This window comes from Diabrotica undecimpunctata, chromosome 1 (genome assembly GCF_040954645.1).
Source record: "Diabrotica undecimpunctata isolate CICGRU chromosome 1, icDiaUnde3, whole genome shotgun sequence".
Taxonomy (NCBI): domain Eukaryota; kingdom Metazoa; phylum Arthropoda; class Insecta; order Coleoptera; family Chrysomelidae; genus Diabrotica; species Diabrotica undecimpunctata.
Window position 1 is genome coordinate 196353940 of NC_092803.1, and position 20954 is coordinate 196374893.

A 20954-nucleotide genomic window follows, 5' to 3' on the forward strand; every position below is an offset into this window, starting at 1 on the left:
TAAGAATACATTTTTATTTTTGACGTCATCTATGTGAGCGTGATAACGTCATTGCTAAAATTTTTAAATAGAATGGGGGATATTGTAATACATCATTTGAAAGGTCTTTTAAATACCTATTCATCCATATCAATATGTCTGAGTATTTGATGTTTGTAATTGTTTAAAAAAATTATTAAATATTTATTATTACAATAAATATTTATTAAGTATTGATATGATGTATTATTGATACCCAAAAATAAATTTTATAAAGGCCATCACTGGTAATGATAAACTTAATTATCTTTCTGTCAAGTGATTAATAGTATTATTGTAGTAAACGTATTCAAAAAGTCTTTGTATCTTTGAACATGAAGCTAACTGAAACGCAAAGAATTGAAATTCTCATAATGATTGGTTATGGAGATAAAACACGTACGCAGAAAGAAGTATGTGCGTTATTTAATAATAAATACCCCCGTTGAGAACCAATTTCACAATCCACTGTAAGCAAAATTGAGAAAAAATTTAGAGAGACGGTTCATGTTAAAGACCTTCCTAAAGGTAGTAGAAAACCAATATCTGAAAACCAACAAGTAGACGTTCTGTTAGCTTTTCAAGATAATCCTTACAACAGTTCACGGCAAGTAGCATTAGATAATGACATGGACCATTCAACAGTTCTTAAACAGCTAAAGAAGAAAAATTGGCATCCCTACAAAGTAAGTTTAGTACAAGAACTTATGGAAGATGATTTTGATAGACGAATTGAATTTTGTGACATTATAATGGAACGAAATAACAGAGATCCGATGTTTTTAAAAAAGATTATTTTCTCTGATGAAGCTACATTTCTACTAAACGGTCATGTCAATCGTCAAACTTATCGGTACTGGGCTACGGAAAATCCACACTGGATGCAAGAGTACCGTACTCAATACCCAGAGAAAATTATTGTTTGGGTGGGAATAATAGATAATAGGTGTATTGGACCATACTTTTTCGAAGAAAACTTAACAGGTCCTCGATATTTAGAATTTCTTCAAAATTTCTTGCTTACAGAATTGAACCGGTTGTTTCCAAACAGAAATGATTTATGGCTACAGCAAGATGGTGCGCCTCCACACTATGCTGTCTTGGTACGCAACTACTTAAACAACGTCTTTCCAAATCGGTGGATAGGTCGAAGAGGAACAATAGAATGGCCGCCTAGGTCACCTGATTTGACTCCTCTTGATTTCTTTTTATGGGGATATTTAAAACGTAAGGTGTATCAAAATAGACCACAAAATATTAATGAACTGAAAGAAAGAATACGTAATGAGGTTGTTCAAATAACTCCGGAAGTTTTAGAGAATGTTAGAGAAGAGTTCGCGGCACGCCTTTCTCATTGTATTTTAGCTGAAGGTAAACAATTTGAGCACTTAATTTAGGTTTCGTTGTATTTATTGAATAATACTTAATAAATATTTATTGTAATAATAAAAATTTAATTATTTTTTTAAACAATTACAAACTTTAATTACTTAGACATATTGATATAGCTGAATAGGTATTTAAAAGACCTTTCAAATGATGTATTACAATACCCCCCTTTCTATTCAAAAATTTTAGCAATGACGTCATCACGCTCACATAGATGACGTCAAAAATAAAAATGTATTCTTACGAATAGCTTATTTAAAAATAAAAATAACAAATTTATTCCTTTCATTTCCACCATACTGTAGGTAGGCTCTTCGAGTTATGTCACTTTTCTTGCTTTTATTTGTTTATTTTTTTGTTATGATCCTTTACTGTTAGATATATTATAATACCAAACCATTTTATATTTTAACTGTCTGTAACATAATACGACTATCAGACCCATATCTGGAAAAACTACAGCTTAAGTAGGATTAAAAATAAAACACGTCGAAAATTATTGATTTATTAGAAAAATGCAAAACGAAAAATTAATACAATTTAATAAAGAACAACTAATGAGATACAACTAGTAATTAACGCAATTTAAGACAACATAGATTCATTGGTGGGTTTATATAATGTAGGAATGCTTTTCGCAGAGATAAGTGAATCAATATGAGCTTTCTTTTTCTGTTATGATCGACGTTGATCTGCGCAAATTCTTTTTGCTCGTATGCAGTTTTTACCAAAATAGTTCCTGGATTACTGTTCTGCATTTTAAGTATTTTTATGTCACTTGATCGGATCAGTTTATTTTCTGATAATTTATTGTAGTTTGAACTTAATTTGCTTTTCGATGACAAAATGAACATGGCGTGACCGGCAATTAGAAATTTATGTGTAATAGATTTAATTATATTTTTGTAGAGCGTACAGGCTCATTCCCATTATAAACTTATTCTTTTGCTGACCACAGCTTCATTGTCATTCAGACAATTCATTGTCTGAATAAAGTATGATTTCAAGATTATTGTTGTTGCTGTTGGTTTTTTCTTCTAGGTATTTCAGAATTGCTCCTCGATCACCTTCACGTAAAATAAAACGGGTGTGGCAGTTCAGTGGGACTGCCGGTAGCAGGCGTTCTCCGTTAAAAATTTATATAGGAGTCAATCTGCACAATCGTTACATATGTAATGCTATAGGTAAGAGAGAGCAGAAAAAGAATTAGTTCTGCAGTAAAATTCATTGTTTATTTTGTTATTAATATAAAAATTACAATACAATAAATACACTGCTATATAATTCAATATAATAATACAATATAAATTAAAATGTAATATTCATAAGTATTTAAAACTGCCAAAATACATAACTTACTTTACGAAGATAAAAATAAAAAACCAACAACTCGGATTATGTTGTAAATTTTCATTTTATTTTAAAATTTTTGTTTTTTGCGTATATTACATGTATTTAATAAGATTAAAGTGAGGTTTTTGAATATTTCAAAAATAAAAAAGGAAATTCATAATTTTGGGATTCGAATTCAGAACCACCAGCGTATGAACCAAACACGCAAAGGATTTGCCAATTAGACATGACACTAACGGATTTCAAAATTGACAGTTCCCGGTAAAACAGTGATTATTTTGAAATACAAAAGCCTAAAATAATTATAAACGTTTAATTTTAAATAATACAAAACATATCACATAAATAATAATATTAATTTATATTATATATAACATTATACAGGGTGGCGCACCGAAAACGAAACAGATGCATTTACTGGCAGATGATTCCTTTTAAAAAAAAACGCTTGGACCCGTCGATTTTGTTATCGAGGGGGAAACAAAATTGGCATAAAATCACATTAACATTTGCAGCCTCCTAAGCGGGGGTGGCACCATCCCTAAAATCTTAAATGGAAAGGGGGGTCGAATGATCCATCATTTAAAAGGTCTTTCAACTCCCTTTACAATGATGTAAAATTCATGTACTTCAATTCAGTAGTTTTGGAGATTTATTGATTTAAAGTTTAAATACATCATCATAAGAGGAGATCAATACATAGCAGCAAAGTTGTTAAAAAATAAAGAATGAACTGACCTGTCAGCCGAGTAAATGTTGAAAATGACCACCATTACTTTCCATGCAATAATAAAGATTTTGCTGAAAACGTTGCCGGACATTTTGCAATATTTGAGGAGTAATTTGATGGCACTCATTCACAAGTCTTTGTCGTAAATCTTCTAAGGATGTTGGCTGAGTAGCATAGATTTTGCTTTTTAAGTAACCCCACAAAAAGAAATCCAAAGGTGATAAATCTGGCGATCTTGGGGGCCATTCAACGGCACCTCTTCTACCAATCCATTGACCTGGAAAGGTCTGATCTAAATAATGCCGAACTCTTAATGCGTAATGTGGTGGGGCACCATCCTGTTGGAACATCAACATATTCTCAACGTATCGACCATCATTCTGATTTTCAATTATATCTGTTAGCGCAGGATCTATGGCATTTTGCAGTAATTCCAAATACATTTCACCAGTCAAATTTCCAGGTAAGAAAAAAGGACCAACCAAATGATCGCCAAAAATGCCAGCCCAAACATTTAATTTTTGTGGCTGCTGTGTGTGTACCTCATGGTAAATTCTGGGATTAGAGTCCGACCAATATCGACAATTATGACGATTTACTTCGCCATTTAAAAAAAAGAAACATTCGTCGGAAAAGCAAATGTAAAATAAAAATTGTTCATCGTTTGTAATTCGTTCACTCATACTTAACTTCACAAAATTCTAATCGCTTATCAAAATTGTCTTCATTAAGTTCTTGTACAAGGTGAATTTTATACGGATGAAAATTATGGGCCTTTAGAATCCGTTGGATAGTACGTCGACTAACACCACACGAAGTTTGCAATTTGCGGGTACTTAATGTAGGATCTACAATAACTTGCCCTAAAACCCCCACTTATGTTGCTTCGTTTCTTATAGGATTTTCAATATTACGTTTTTTATTGGCGACTGACCCAGTTTCCCTAAATTTAGCTATAAGTTCTAGAACATATTTTCGGTGCACATTATTGTTCTCATGTCGCTCATTAAAAATTTGTGCTGTTCTATTAGCGCACTGATTATTTCCGAAAAATATTTCAATAATTTCAACCCTTTCTGCCGTGGAATATACCATGGTTAATTTATGTATAAAGCAATAAATGATATTTTAACAACAAAGATTGGTCAAATCAATCGCAAACTAATGTACTATTTCCTATTTAAAATAAGTACGTGGCATTCTCTACTTATCTTTCTTCAAGAAACAACTTTTTTTGTCACAAATGACACTTCAATTGCTATTTTTATTATTAATAAACCATGGGCGTAGTAAATAAAAGCATTTACTTATCAAGAAAATGCTTTTACTCAAATTTCTTCTGAAAGAAGTACAAACTAATTTGATGTACCTATTATTACAAGATATTTTCACAAGAAACGTTTTTTTTTTGAATACATTCATTTTTATAGTCGCGGTGTAAGTCAGTCAGACTTTTCCCACCTTCTATATACAGTGTATCCGTAAAGTATGGAATAAATTCGATATTTCCTAAATGAAAACCCTTTTTAAAAAAATCTAAAACACCCCGATTTTTAAATTTAATGTTCTACATTTTACAATAAAATTTCATTATACAAGGTGATACACATTACAGTGATGACGTCATCTGTTTTTTTTAATGTAACATCCTGTATTTTAGGACATTTTTAGATCGATAAAAATGAGCTGATTCCAAAAAAGTATAATACTGTGGGTCTAATGGATATAATTTGAAAGATATGCGCTTAGAAAATTAATTTTTATTGATTTATAATATTAATAAATTATAAATTAATTATAATTGAATGAAAGTAATCCAGTAATTAATACATGACTTAATCTTGAATGTTCGAATTTTAGCCCTTGTTGTATTTGACAGTAACCCAAACGTTGTACAAATTCTTGTAGAACCTTGTTTATGCTTTCTTGAGAAATATTGTTTATTTCTTTACGAATTCTTGTTTTTAAGTTTCCAATATTTGCAGGTTTTGTTTTATAAACAACATTCTTTAAATGACCCCACATAAAATAATCCAAAGGATTGAGGTCTGGCGATCTCGCTGGCCATTCAATATGTCCACGTCTTCCAATCCACCTGTTCGGAAAAATTTCGTTTAGGTACCTTCGAACATCTAAAGCAGAATGCGGAGGCGCATCATCCTGTTGAAACCATAAACTTTTATCAAAACCTCCAAGATTAATTGTACTGGGGAATAAATTAACTAAAGTAGGTACGAGATACCCACTTAAAAACTGAAGGTATGCTGGCCCGTTTAAATTACCTTCGAAATAATAGGGTCCAATGATTTTATTTCTTACAACGCCAGCCCATACGTTTACCTTTTGCGGGTATTGTGTATGATGTTCCCGCATCCAGTTGGAGTTTTCTTTTGTCCAGTATCTACATTTCTGACGGTTGACCTCGCCATTTAATTTGAATGTAGCCTCATCAGGAAAAATGATAATTTTGAACCAAGAGAGGGTTTCGGTGACTGTTATCCATCATTATTTCGCAAAATTGTATTCTTTTGTCTGGATCATCCTCATTTAATTGCTGTACAACTGTGCATTTTACTAACCTTACTTACTTTTACGTACTTTATGTACCGTTGTTTTGCAAACATCGAGATCACTACTAACCTTACGAACAGAAGTGTGCGCATCTTCTTCAAAAGCAAGTAGAACATCTAATGTTGTAACATAATTTACAGAGGGACGACCTGATGCGTGTATTTTCAACCGTACCAGTTTCTTGAAATTTATTTTCACTCTTACTTACTGTTCACTGCGTGATAGGTTTTTCTGGATATTTATCATAATGTAAGTTACACACTTCCATCTGAGTTTGTCTCCATACCCAATCATCATGAGTATTTCAATTCTTTGCTTTACACTCAAATTCATTTCTACTTAAAATTAATTCTAAGCAATAATACAGAACATTCACGAATTAATACAATTATTGTATTACTTAACTGTTATTGAACGTTACTAAAAATAATTACAGTTTACCAAAAACTAGAAGTAGGCTATTTTTTTGCAATTGATAATAAATAATTTATTTTCTAAGCGCATATCTTTCAAATTATATCCATTAGACCCGAGTATTATACTTTTTTGAAATCAGATCATTTTTATCGATATAAATATGTCCTAAAATACAGGGTGTTACATTTAAAAAAAGAGCAGATGACGTCATCACTGTAATGTGTATCACCTTGTATAATGAAATTTTATTGTAAAATGAAGAACATTAAATTTAAAAATCGACGTGATTTAGATTTTTTTAAAAAGGCTTTTCATTTAGGAAATATCGAATTTATTCCATACTTTACGGGCACACTGTATTCTCGAGTACTTTGTGCACGTAGGTAATGGCTTTCTATTCTTGGTATACTATTAATATGATCGATAACACCATCTTTTATTGTGAAATCAACTTGAGAGTGCGTAGTAAATTTAATTTCAAAACCATTACAGGCTATACAGAATGATGTAATAGCGACATCATCTAACAAGGGGACTCCCCGAATTGCAAACTCTCACTTTACTTTGCTGATATCTGAATGTGGATGTGAATCATGGTACATGTGTTCATTGGACCACCTCATTCTGTATTCACGTAGTACCGAACATCGCCCCATGAAATGCAGAATATCTTCTATCTCCCTTTCATTACAGAAAGCATACATTTTCGTATCATCACCCCTACCAGGTCTATCATAGATAGATAGATATGATACACCAGATCTAATTTTAAATATTATTAAATTACCCTTCACTTTATTAAAATATCACTCATATAATCCATGTAAACGCCGAATCGAATTAAATATCTATATGATTGCAGAAATTAGATTCAGTTGCTCTCTTCAATGATCTTTCCCTTTTCCCAGCACGAATTGCTCCTATCACCTGTTCCAGCTTATCCATCCGACAATTTGTATGCTCCCACTCTGTGTTAAATTCCACTCCCCATCTTTCCCCCCAATTTTTCCCAATATCTTCTCCAACTACAGTTTGCTCTTATCATTTCCTGCAGAAGAAATTTTGGCAGACGTCCTTCCTCATACTCTAGCACTCTCTCGAGATAATTTTTATGTAATTTCATCGTAAATAGATACACATGCTCTACATTAGTTTTTAAATCCAACATGTAGTTTGGACAGTACCTAGGAATATTCTTTTTTATAAAAAACGTTCTTACTTCATCAACCTCCTTAAATTCCGCAAGTTCCCAAACTTAAGCTCAATAAGTCATAATAGATCGGACTACCCCTTCATATATGTGCACCTTAGATGAGAGTGGAAGATTTGCCTTAGCTAAAACCTATCCCCAAGCCATTTTTATAGCTGCTCTGGCCGGTCGTCATTTTTCCTTAAAGTGGACACTAAAAGATAGCCGCGGTATTAATTTTAGTCCCAAATAGCAATAATTATTAACGACTTTCACCATTTCTCCATTTATTTGCCACTCTTCTTTAATAACTCCACCCCTTGTCAAAACACCATAATTTTTGACTTCTCCCTCCATGTTGATCTTTAAATTCCATGGCCTATAATACTTACCTCATTTATTAACAATAATTTGTAAGACTCTCGGATTGCTTGCCAACACCACTATATCATCAGCATCAAGCAATATTCTAATGATAAATCCATTTAAATCAACGCCTCCTCATAGAAAATCATGTACCTATGTCATTAAGAAATAGTGCAAATAGCAGCAAGAATGCAGCCCTGCCTAACCCCCATCTCACATTTAAACCAACGTGACATACCATTTCTCCCCCAAACTGCAGATTGTGTTCCTGCAAAAAGACATTTGATAATTTTACGAATTTTAGAGGACAACCCCATACAGCTAAGCTTGTAATACAGCGTACTGTCCACAAAAGTCCACAAACAAAACGTAAGTTCTCTTATAACCCCTTGCTCTTCGTATTTTAATAATACCTGTCAAATTAAACAGTTGATCTACTGTAGAATATCCCTCTCTATAACCTGCCTGAGTGCCTGGTATTCCAGTAAAATCCCCGAATCTGCCCACTTTTCTATTCTGCCCAGAAACAAAGAAGAAAACAGCTTGACTACTGCATTCAGGTAACGTATTCCCTTGTAATTCATTGCATCATCTGTCGAACCTTTCTGGTGCATAGGATAAAGGCAAAGAGAATGAATGATGATACATTTTATGTGAAGTTTTCTTGGCGATTAAAAAGTGCCTCCACCAAAATCTACTATTGTCCAATCTTAGCTTTCACCATATGTTTATATAAAATATTTTAAATTTTATTCATACTTTTATACATTTTTTAAAATAATGCGAATTCTTACTCTAAACCAATCCAATATAAAAAAATAATTTATTTACTCCAAATAAGGCTTTTTATCGTTTGGATTACCGTATAGGAAATAAATATTGACGATTATAGAGGTCTGTCCTTTCAGATCACGATTTTTTGAGTGATAACTGAATTAAAGAGAAGACTTAAAACAAGACTACATCAACCGGTTCATAAACTAAACATCGAATACAACCATACGAATATACAACAGATTCCACAGGAGAACAATTTTAAGGAACATTTTTGATATACTTATATATTAAATTTCATTTAAAAAAACGTTTTAAGGGATGGCTTTTCTATTTAGACGACTGAAATGTACCCAGAGCTTGTCCGATTGAAGATTAAAGGGCAATATTAGGTAGAAAATTTTACGACAAAAATTCGCGAAGTAGACAAGAACATCATGGAGAACTTGATTCTGCAGGAAAATCGAAAATTTGTTGAAGAATGAACCTTTAAGTTTAATTTATTAAAGATAACATCGGGGAAAGCTAGAAAAACTCATAAACAACATAATTAACGCAGCAACAGATGTACTTGGAGAGAGGAAAGTAACGAATACTAACATAAAAAAAACCCTGTGGTTTAGAGAGGAAGTGAAGACCAAATTGTGATGAAAAGAAGAAACATTTCTACAATACAGAACAAAACAAACACAGCAGGCATAACCACTATAAGTGAATCCAAAATGAAACGTATACTTTAGTCACACACATAGGCGTGGATACAGCGGGTGCCACACTAACTTTCAGGAAACTTTAACACTTTCACTAACTAGACAAATTTTTGAATTCGTTAGAAAAGATTTAATGTTTTACTGTAAATATGTAATCACATTTTATAAACAATTTTCGTTTTTTGTTAGATTTACATTTAATGAGTGCATACTATCATTGTTAGAAATTAAAAAAAAAACCCAGACTAAAAAAACTGGCCACGCCTATGGTCAGACAAATAAAAAGAAATCACTTGGAGAGCTTCTTAAAACAAATGGAATACGACTTCAACCGAACACAGAGAAATATGGAGAATGGTCGAAGGAAAATGAAAAGAGATAAACGATTTAATAAAAACGACATACATTCAGAAGAAAACGTGGTCAGACTATTATAAAGTAGGAAACATGGGCAGACTATAATAAACCACCAACACTAGAAGTGATGACAAAAGAAGAAATAAACATTGAGCAGGGAGAGCAAGGAAGTATTATGAAAATTTAAAAAATAAAAATCACAAGAAGAGAAGATAATACCAAAAGAACTCCTAAATTAAGGAGGACCAGTCCAGGACACTAATCCAAAATATTAATAGAAGAAAACAGAATTCCTCAAGAATGGAGATCAAGCATCCTAATTCCTCTCTTCAAAAAGGGAGACAATATGGGAGAAATGGCAGAATTAAAGGAATACAATAACATACCAGCAAACGGATGGGAAAGATACCTGACGGAACTGTTTAAAGAAAAGGAAAATAGAGTAGAGAAGAATAGAGAAAGTAGAGATAGCCATAAATTCACCCAAAAATAGAAAGCCACCAGGACCAGACGAAATAACCAACGAGCTTCTAAAACACGGAGGAGAAACTATAACCCTAGAGATGACAAAACTTATACAAAAATTAATATTGCACTGCAAGATACCAGACGCATGGAGAAACAGCATAATGATAAAAATGTTCAAGAAAGGAGATAAAGACCCCAACAATTATAGAGGTATAATGAACTGAACTGAACACGGCACTTAAGCTTACCACAAAAGTCCTAACCAATAAAATCAATAAACTAACAACTTTATCAGATAAACAACAAGAATTCAGATCCGGAAGATCCTGCGTAGACGCCGTATTTGTACTAAGACAAATCACAGAAAAGGCCAAAGAGTACAATAAACCAGCATATCTATGTTTTATAGACCTGACAAAGGCTTTCGATCGCATCCAAGTCGAAGACGTCTTACACCTGCTGAATAAAAGAAACATACCAATCAATATTATACAAACCATCGAAAACATCTACTGTCATAATCGAATACAGGCAAAGATAAATGTAAAACTAACACAGTGTATACCAGTACAAAGCTGAGTCAGACTCATTAAGTCCACTTCTGTTTAATATAATAATGCAGTATGTAAAGGTCATGGTTACAGAATAGGGAATAAAGAAATCCAAATATTATGTTATGCAGACGACACCGCATTAATCGCCGAGACAGAAGACGAGCTCCAAAGATTAACACATGTCTTCAATACAGGTAACAGCCAAAAAATACAATATGATAATATCAGCAGAATAAAATCGTTATTTTTTCGAAAATCAGACCATGAAAATCGGTTATTAAGAAAGATATTAAAAATATTATTTGAATATATTTTACCATTTTCTTTAAATTCTTCAATAATATTTTTCCGAAAACTTTTTTTACATATTTAATAATTACATGTTAATAATTTATGAAAACATTGAAACTAACAAAAATTAACAATTATAGTTGCATAATTTACGCCAAATGTATGCAACTAATATTTCGCCATAGCAGATTTTATGCTGATGTAAAGTAGAGATCCCCATCTTAAAGCGTAAATTTTTCTGCTTATAAAATTGCTTAAAATTACTTAAAAATATATTTTTTTAAATTTGAAAGGCACACATTTTTTCTTGCCCTGTATATATATAATATATGTTTTATAGATTGTTCAATTTTTTACGCATAACAGTCGTAACAGAAATGAAGAAAAAAATTACTATTTTTAATAATATATATGTTTAATAATGTTAGTAAATTAGAAAACAATATTTGAATAAAAAAATTAGAATCAAACCAAAAAAAAAGAACCAGTTCCGACCGTGAAAGAAATTTACAAAGAATAATTTTAAAATAATTTACTTCAAAATTTAAGACGACGATTTCAAAAATAAACAGACATACAGCACGACGTTTTAAATTGCATACATCAATCGTAAATTCAAATAATAAAACTGAAGTTATATCCATTTATGCAACGAAATGGTAGTAAGTCCATGGCAGCTCATAAATATATTGAAGTATCACACAAAATAGCCAGAATATTTTACGAGAAGCCCTATCTTAATATTCGAAATCAAACTAGTAAAATACCGTCCTTTACAAAAAGCAAAAGCTCATTCTCTGTATGAAAACCTGACACGAACCATGTCCGCAATAAAGCTCAATTTTACAACAATATGGTACGAATATTCTTGGTGTTGACTGGCTATTGAGGTATAAACAAATTTCCGTATCAAAATCTCTAGCACCTATCCTGTTTAAGAGAGGCGGCGCTTGCCAGTTTGGCCGATAACGCCCCCTTTCAGTCGCTCTTTCCAGAGCCAACATTCAGTTCCAAACACGCTTCGACCGCCGAGTTGAAAACGTCGACGGGATTGTGCCAGTGCCGGGTGCTAGAGTGTTAATGAATTTAATTAAAGTGAGTGATGGAGGAAAATCACGATTTAGCTGAAGAATATGTCCAGGATTTCGTTCTGGATCATTTAGAGGACATTACTGTGAAACGTGAGGACAAACGTCAATTTGTAGACGAAAATACGGGTTGGTTACAGTACGATGATTCTTCAAGTCGTGTATGTCGAAATCAGTGGGAAGATAGAAGAATTCCAACGCCGCATCCTGATTCTACTTATCAGCCACCTGTGTTAGTTAATATGACGCTTATGAATGATCCAGGTACACCGCCAGATACTCCTCCGACTCATTCTCCAATTCCCTGTAGGCCACAAGGTATAATGGACGAAATGATGTGGTTTCCTCCTACCATTAGAGCAGATCCACAACCCCTAGATTTACGTCCTCTTCATTGCATGGGAGGAGAACCAGATTGGGAAAGAAGGGACTACATTCCTTCTGGTATGATTTTAGATGCTCCCAATCACCACCACCATCACCACAACATCCATCAGAGACCCCAGTCGGTTTGTTCGGGTGTTAGTGCGCTCTCCCCAAGAATGAACACTAATAATAGTGGTTACTCTACTTGTTCTGAGGACTTAGGTTTAAGTGATGAGTTACTAATGAATCTGTCAGTGCGAGAACTTAACAAAAGGTTGCATGGGTGTCCAAGAGAAGAGATCGTTAGATTAAAACAGAAAAGAAGAACGCTCAAAAATCGAGGTTACGCACAAAATTGCAGATCGAAGAGGTTGCAGCAGAGGCAAGATTTGGAACAGACTAATAGATCCCTGCAGCACGAAATCCACCGGTTAAAATCCGAATTGGCCAGAGTGTCTCAAGAAAGAGATCTGTATAAACAGAAACTGCAGCTTGGCCGACCTCCTCATCTAAATGGTGGCCTTAATTCCGATGGACAGAGTTCACCAGAGTTCTACCTATGACATCATTTTCCGGGTCGAAGAAACTAGTAGTTTTCGACCCCACGGCGTGCTAAGACATTTCGGCATATACCGTGAAGTGTACAAAACGGGACTACAACCTCAAATGTTATTTGCACAATTTTATTTTGTATTCGTAGGATATGAGACTGTTCTCGTAAGAGATTTTTCATTTTTTTCTCTGTTACACTCTCGAAACACTTCAAGTGAATTGCATATCTTTTTAATTAATCGTTTTTTCATTTTTATAATCTATTTTTATATAAAAACGGTTGTGTTATGAATGATATATAAAATATGTTACGTTTTGTAAATAAATTTACTTAATGTTTTTTTTTTCTGATCAATTTGTTAATAATTTTGAAATGCAACCTTCACATTGACCGTATATTATTTTTTCTTAAGATCACATAAAATATTTACAGTTTGACTACAGTTTAATAAAATCGTAACTTAAACAGGTATTTTTCAGTAATTATTATAGGATATTATTGAATATAGGCGTCAAAAGCTGATGCGAAATCAATAAATCATCATTAAAATTCGATTTTTTTAATAAAAATTTGGTAAACGACTTTAAATATTTATAAATATACTAGTATTTATATAATTTTTATTTTTTTTTTGTAAGTTTGACCTTTTGTGCAATTGTATTAATTATTGTTTGTTTTTGATAATGTTTAGTAAAGAAACTGTTTTTTATCTTTACTATACTATTGTGATGGTTAAAGCGTACCTGGATACATTCAAAGATCCAGTTGACATATTGTTTTTGTAAAACTAATAAATATATTTTATAATAAAACAGTTGAAAAGTTTTTATTCCCGCAGTAAAATTACTTATCCTTTTTTATCACCAAAATTGTGGCTTATTTTCCTAATATCTTTATTTTTTATATCAAATTTATATCTTTTTGAAGAGTGATGCCATATTAGTTCTGCATAAAAGAATTATTATATTTTTTACTGTATATTCATACATGGGCAATAACCAGAATTATTTGTAATGAAAATTCCTGAAACTTAGTTGTAAATAATTGATATATCCTGTAAATGTTATTAATTAATCTTCTATTAATCAATCTTTCTTTCTAATAGTTTTCTATAGCTGGATAATGTTATGCCTAGATATTTAAACTCCATCACTTGTTCTATTATCTGACTTTCCAGCTTAAATTTACATCTTAGTAACTTTGCTTTTGTAACCATGTATTTTCTCTTTTTTGGGGAAATTATATTAAATTGGTGCAGCATACGTTGTAAATCATCTTATTTTGAGAGATTAGTATTGTGTCGTATGCATAGCAGATTATTTTAAGTTGTTTTTCTCCCATTTGGTATCCTTTTTTATCTTTATTATCTTTTTTTTTCATCTATAATAAGGTCGAACAATAGAGGACTCGGAATCTCCCTGTCTTATTCCATTACCAGTTTCAGTTGCTCCAGTTAGTTCTTCTGCTTTTACTTGTGTTGTTTAGATTATTCGTAGAGGTATCTCTCTTGTTTACAATAAGTGGATACCGTGTTTTAATTTGACTCAATTAAATACCTTTTTAGGGTCCACGAACTATAGATATGTCGGTTTGTTGTATTCTAATGATTTTCTCTTGCACTTGCAGTGTTATAAATATAGCTTCGGTGCATGATTTTCCAGACCTAAAACCTTGTTCTGCTAAAAAGTTTCATTCGGTTTATCACTTTGGTTGTTAATTTTAGTGTTGTGTTTAATAAATTCATTCCTCTGTAATTTTCCGGGTCCGATTTGACTCCCTTTTTGAAGAGAGGTATTAGGATGCTTCATCTCTATTCTTGGAGTATTCTGTTTTGTTCTATAATTTTTTTGATCTGTTTTATTAGTTGTTTTGTCAGAGATGGTCGGCCGTACTTTAGGAGTTCATTCGGTATTCTGTCCTTTCCTGGTAATTTTCTATTTTTTAATTTCCTTAATGCTTCCTTCACATCTTCCTCCTCGATATTTATTTCTTCGTTTGTCTTCACTTTTAGTGTTGGTGGTTCATTATCGTCACCTTAAGCAATTAGCAAATAGGGATCGAAAGTAGTCTGCCCCTATTTACTTTTGAATGTATTTGGTTTTTATTAGTTCCTTCATCTCTTTTCTTTGTCCTCTGATCATTCTACATATTTCTTTTTGTGTTCCGTAGAAGTCGTGTTCCATATTTTTTAAAAAGCTCTGCCAGTGTCCCTTTTATTTGTCTACTAAAGTATTCGTTTCGTTTCTGATTCGTTTATAGTGGTTGTATGTCTGTTGTGTTCTGTATTGTAAAAATGCTTCTTCTTTTCTTTAAATTTTGTCTCCGATGATATGCAGGTCTTCCTTTTCCATTCTTATTTTTGCTGTTAATTGACACTGATGTCATTTTAGTATCTTTGGTGTATTAGTAAGGCTACTCCTTCTTTGACTCTGTTTCTTTTTCTACTGCACTGTAGATTAGTATGTATTCACCTAATTTTGATCGTCCTTTTCCTTTCTTTTTTGTTTCCTGTAGAGCTCAAATGCCTATTTGATTCTCTTTCAGCACTTGGATTATTTCTTGGTCTCTTGAGTTGAGCGATCTTATATTCCATGTGTGATTCCCTGTAGTAATTCTCATCTGGGTTTTGAATATTTTTTGCTTGTCCTTATTTCTTGCAGTGGTCGTCTATATAGTATCAATCGACGGTTTCGACGCTGCACATTGTTTCTTGAGCAGTATTCGTTTTTAGTATTGCTAACCTTACCAATCACCCTCCACATTTTATTCGGGCTTAGGACCGGCTGTGGTAACCGCAGAGCTACTTAATCCACCAGGCAGTGTTGTTATTAAGTAATGGTGAATGAAATCGTGACAGTTAAGACTTATATGGCCTCGATCCTGAAGTCATCAGCCATGTTATACTTCTAGAGGTGAAAGTCTTACAGTGTGTTTTTATACGACCAAATGATATCAAATTCTGATCTGTAACAATTTCTGTAATTATTGTTAATATGTTGTATTATTTGTTAATCACAGATGATGTGTAACTGACCTGTTAACTGATTAGTGTTGGTATTCTTACTGGTAACGTTTTCTTTTCAGTGTCGATAACGACATCTTGCTGCATTAGTGTTCTTAAACTACCCGATTTTTGAGGTCATTTGTTACTTCTTGTATTCAAGTAAATCTTCTTTTGCCAGCTGGTTTTCATTCTAATATTGAGCATAATGACGTAGATAGTCCTGATCTCCATACCTATATGTCCTAGCCATTTTGCTCTTTGCTGTTTTATTTTACAAACTATATCATTTTTAATTTCTTTTAGCTGCTCATGGTTCGTCCTTTGTCTAAATTCGTTTTACTTTATTTTTATTGGTCCTAATATTGCTTCTTGTAACAGTTTCGGCTGTGTATGTCATCGTCGATCAAATTATTGTTTTCTATATCCTATTTTAGATTTCTTGCTCAGTAATTTATTTTTTAGTAGTTTTATATTTGCATAGTATATCTACCTTATTTGTTGTAATTATCTTTTCTTTATTTTCTGTTCCTCTTTCTTCATTGTTTGTTAATAATATTAACAAATACCTTTTCAACTTCTTCAAATATATGTTCCCCTAATTAAATCTTTTTCAATTTTTTTATGAAATCTCATTATTTTTGTTTTTTCTTGATTTGTTTATTAATCTCACTACTTTCCCTTGTGCTACCCAGCGCCGGACTAAGGGGCGGGCAAGCTGGAGACTTTTATTAATAATATTATAATATATAATATATATAATTAATTAAATAAATAACAATAACTATCTTGGCACAATAATTAATCACACAAACGATTACTCCAAAGAAATCAAAGGTCGAATAGAGAAAACACGTACAAACTTCAATAAAATGGGAAAGGTACTTTGTGCAAGAGAACTAAAATTGGACTTGAGAGTTAGGCTGGCAAGGTGCTATATTTTCTCGACTCTGCTTTATGGGATAGAAGCAGCATGGACACTTAACGCGTCGACTGCTAAAAAGTTGGAAGCATTTGAAATGTGGGTGTATAGAAGAATCCTGAAGATATCATGGACCGAGCATGTAACAAACAACGAAGTCATGAGAAGAATCAACAAAAGAATGGAAGTATTGGAAACCATCAAGACACGAAAGCTGCAATACCTGGGGCATGTTATGCGTAATGATAGATACAACCTATTTCAATTGATTATACAAGGGAAAATCCAGGGCAAGAGAAGTGTAGGAAGAACAAGAATCTCATGGTTGCGTAACTTGAGGGAATGGTACGGATGCACATCAATTGAACTATTCAGAGCAGCAGCATCTAAGATCAGAATAGTCATGATGATTCCCAACCTCCGTCGGGGAGATGGTACGTGAAGAAGAAGAAGAAGCTGGAGACTGTCTGGGGCGTCAAATTTTGAGGGGCGCCGATATAAAAATAAAATATTTTTTTATATTCAATATTTTTTTGGTTTTATAAATTAAAATTGATCATTTTCCTGAGACATTTTTTTTATTATACCAGAAAGTTGAAGCTGAGGATACTTTGTACTACAATCTAATCAAGAAGTTGTCATTTTAAGAACTATAGCTTTATTCAGTATTGATTTTATAATTTAAACTTTACACAGGTATATGAAACTCTCACGTCACACAATGCTTTACACTATTTTCACTTTACTAATTTTGCCCTGCTGGGCGTTCTTTCTATATTTGTGTTGTGGAGGAGTTGGATGGTCTAGCCTAGATATCCGCATGATTAAGTAGAGGTGTTTATGTCTGCTGGCATATTTGGTAATTATTTGTTCACTGTCTCCCTCTTCAGATCTTAGTGGATGCAGCTATTTATTACGTATCGTATCATATTCTAAAACCTTTGTATTACTTCAACGTTGTTTTTACTGGCGCATCCCCCAGCATGTTCATACTGGTCTTAGCATTTGTTTATAGATCAATAGTTTGTTATCAAAGTATAGTTTAGAATTTCTTCCAAGTATCCAGTTAATTTTTCTAAATTTTATGTTGTTATTCGCTCTCCTTTTTAATGTGAACTTTTTAATGCAGTCTTTATCCAAATGTAATCCCAGGTATTTTGCAGAATTCGAAATGAATGTTATCTCTATTCTAATAGGCTGATATCGCTCTCTTTTATAGGTGAACTTGACATGCACTGATTTGATACCATTAGTTTTAATTCTTCATTTCATTGTCCAATGATTGCTTTTTAACTGATTGATTCCAACTGATAGGATAGCTTCATCGTCAGCAAAAGTGCTTATCATATCTTCTTTAATTTCTGTAATATGATTAGTGTATAATAGATAGGGTAGCGGTGCCAGTATACTTCCTTGCGGTACCCCCGATGTTTTAGAAAGACAATTTGTCTGCCCGTATACCGAGAGAATGAAATGAAATAAAGATGGAAACTAGAAGCAAACAAGAATCAGTGAAATGTGTACAACACAACAAGAAGAGAATAGATTACTGGCAGGAAGACAAGAAAATACTTTACAGAAACAAGTAATACAAGAAGAAAATAAACAACAGAATGAAAAGATGGTAAAGAATTTAAAAGAAGAAAACAAACAAAAAACACTAGTGCTACGTGCTACCAGTAATTTTTTTCTGTCTTTTTATTAAATCGAATGCTTGTTGGAAGTCTATAAAAACATTTGTTTAACTGTATGTATGGCATTTGTTATTGACTTGCACTTAATAAATCCTCGTTGATACTGTTCTAAAATATTGGTCGTCAGTCCTCTGTAATTATTACACATTTTTTGAACATATTTTTTTTATGAATCGTGGTAATTTGTCCTTTGCACCATTCTTACGGCATTTTCTTTACGTCCCATATGACTTTTATTAACTTGTATAGTTTTTCTCTTAGTTCATCTATACCATATTTTGTAGTTACCATATAGTTCCCTATTTATGCCGTCTGTACCTGGGGCTTAACCGTTGTGGCTACTATTTATAATTTCCTCAACTTCGTCTATTTTAAAAATATTTTTTCGAATTATGCACTCAAGGATGCATCAAAAAATAGAAGAACAACTTATTAACACGCAGATTGGGTTCCACAATAACCTTGGAAGAGAAGCATTAGTTAGTATCCAGATTATGGTGTAGAGATGCATAGATGTCGGCCATCCAGTTTATATGTGTTTTATTGACTTTGAGAAGGCCTTTGATGGAGTAAAACATATTGAAATGGTAGGGATTCTTCAGCTAGGTATTGACGATAAAGACCTATGAACTATTAAAATGATGTGCTTATGGAGAACAACCGGAAAAGTCCAACAGTATCACTTGCTCTTATTCATAGAAAATTGTTCTTTTCAATAATTTGTCGAATGATTGACAACAAATCAACAGCAAAAAACTGATCAAATTTACTAAGGAAAGGTAAACAATAACTGTCTACCATTTCTGGATTAATGGGTTTATCTTAAAAAAAAAATATGGAACCAAAGTATACAGAAAACCAACACAAACAACCAGATTATAATTCGATCAGGAAATCTTTTTCAAAAAATTTGAAATTTTTTGAAAACGATTTCCGAAATAGAAACCAAAACGTTAAAAACAAAAAAATTACATTTTTATCATTGTGGTTTACTCCCATGTGTAAAATATTCAGTGAAAAAGATGCAACAATAATATAGTTTCAAATCATGTTTTAACTTTCTCGAATCATTTCCAGCTTGTGAGACAAAAGATATAATAAAAATTCCATAGATTCCAGAGGTTGTATTGTTTCGAATATAATCGTTACTAATCACTAATCAATAATAATTTTTATAAATATTAACATGGAATCTTATCTAAATCGTAAAACTTGACAGAAGTTTATCTTATCAAATCTTGTCAAACATCAAATTTATTTAGTGTGAAGGTGAACCACATTGGTATGAATAGTTTCTTGTTGTGGAACTTTTATTTTTTGATTTTCAGTCTCCATCTACACAGAAATTAAACAGTTGGATAATGGCAAAGAACATTACAGTCAAATATGCCTAAAGGGGGGAGCAACAGGAGACACAAGCTAAAGTGAGAAGAATGATATGTTGAAAGAAAAATGAAGTTTGGCGACAAAAGTGTAACATAATAAATATAGAGACGCAGAAGCACAGAAAATTAGAGAATATTAAAATTACTACGGCAAGAAAAGAAAAAAATATATCAACAACTACAGCTAATAAGTGGGACGAGTACTTAGAAAGACTTTTAAATGAAGACAAATCAGACTTCAAAGGTAACAACTAAACCCATAATATAAATATTCTAACCTCACCTAGACGAATAAAATCAAAAGAAGTATAAGATAAAGGGTGATTCATTTAGAGGTACTTTTTTTGGTGGGGATTTGATTGAAGATCGTGCATGAATACTAGCAAACTGACATTTCGCTTTTGTTCAGTATTGTTTGAAATTTCATGATGGAAAGACTTAGCCCGGTACAGCGTCTAGAAATTAAGTTGTATTTTGAAAATGGGAGTTCTGTGAGGAATGTGTTTCGTGCGCTTAGAATGGTCCTTATTTATGGTCCACATAATCGGCCTACCGAACGTACAATTCGCTTTACGATTAGTAAGGTTGAAACCTAGTTTTCATTATTGGATAACACGCGACCAAATAGACCACATTCAGCACGTACTGAAGAAAATGTAGCGGCGGTAACGGATAGTGTACTCGAAAATAATGAAGAATCGATTCGTTGCCGTTCTCAACAGCTTGGCTTGTCATATGCAACAATTTGGCGTATTTTA

The 20954-nt window shown here is 32.7% G+C and overlaps 1 protein-coding gene across 1 annotated transcript; it reads left to right on the top strand.

Moving 5' to 3' along the window:
• The first annotated feature begins 12134 nt into the window (after window positions 1-12134).
• LOC140442011 (uncharacterized) lies at window positions 12135-13936 on the top strand. Its single transcript, XM_072533049.1, has one exon. The coding sequence runs from the start codon at window positions 12290-12292 to the stop codon at window positions 13202-13204; it is 915 nt and encodes a 304-aa protein (XP_072389150.1). The 5' UTR covers window positions 12135-12289; the 3' UTR covers window positions 13205-13936.
• The last annotated feature ends 7018 nt before the right edge of the window (window positions 13937-20954 follow it).

Excerpts from the sequence above, each read along its gene's own strand:
- LOC140442011 (XM_072533049.1), top strand. The coding sequence starts at position 12,290 with ATGGAGGAAAATCACGATTTAGCTGAAGAATATGTCCAGGATTTCGTT.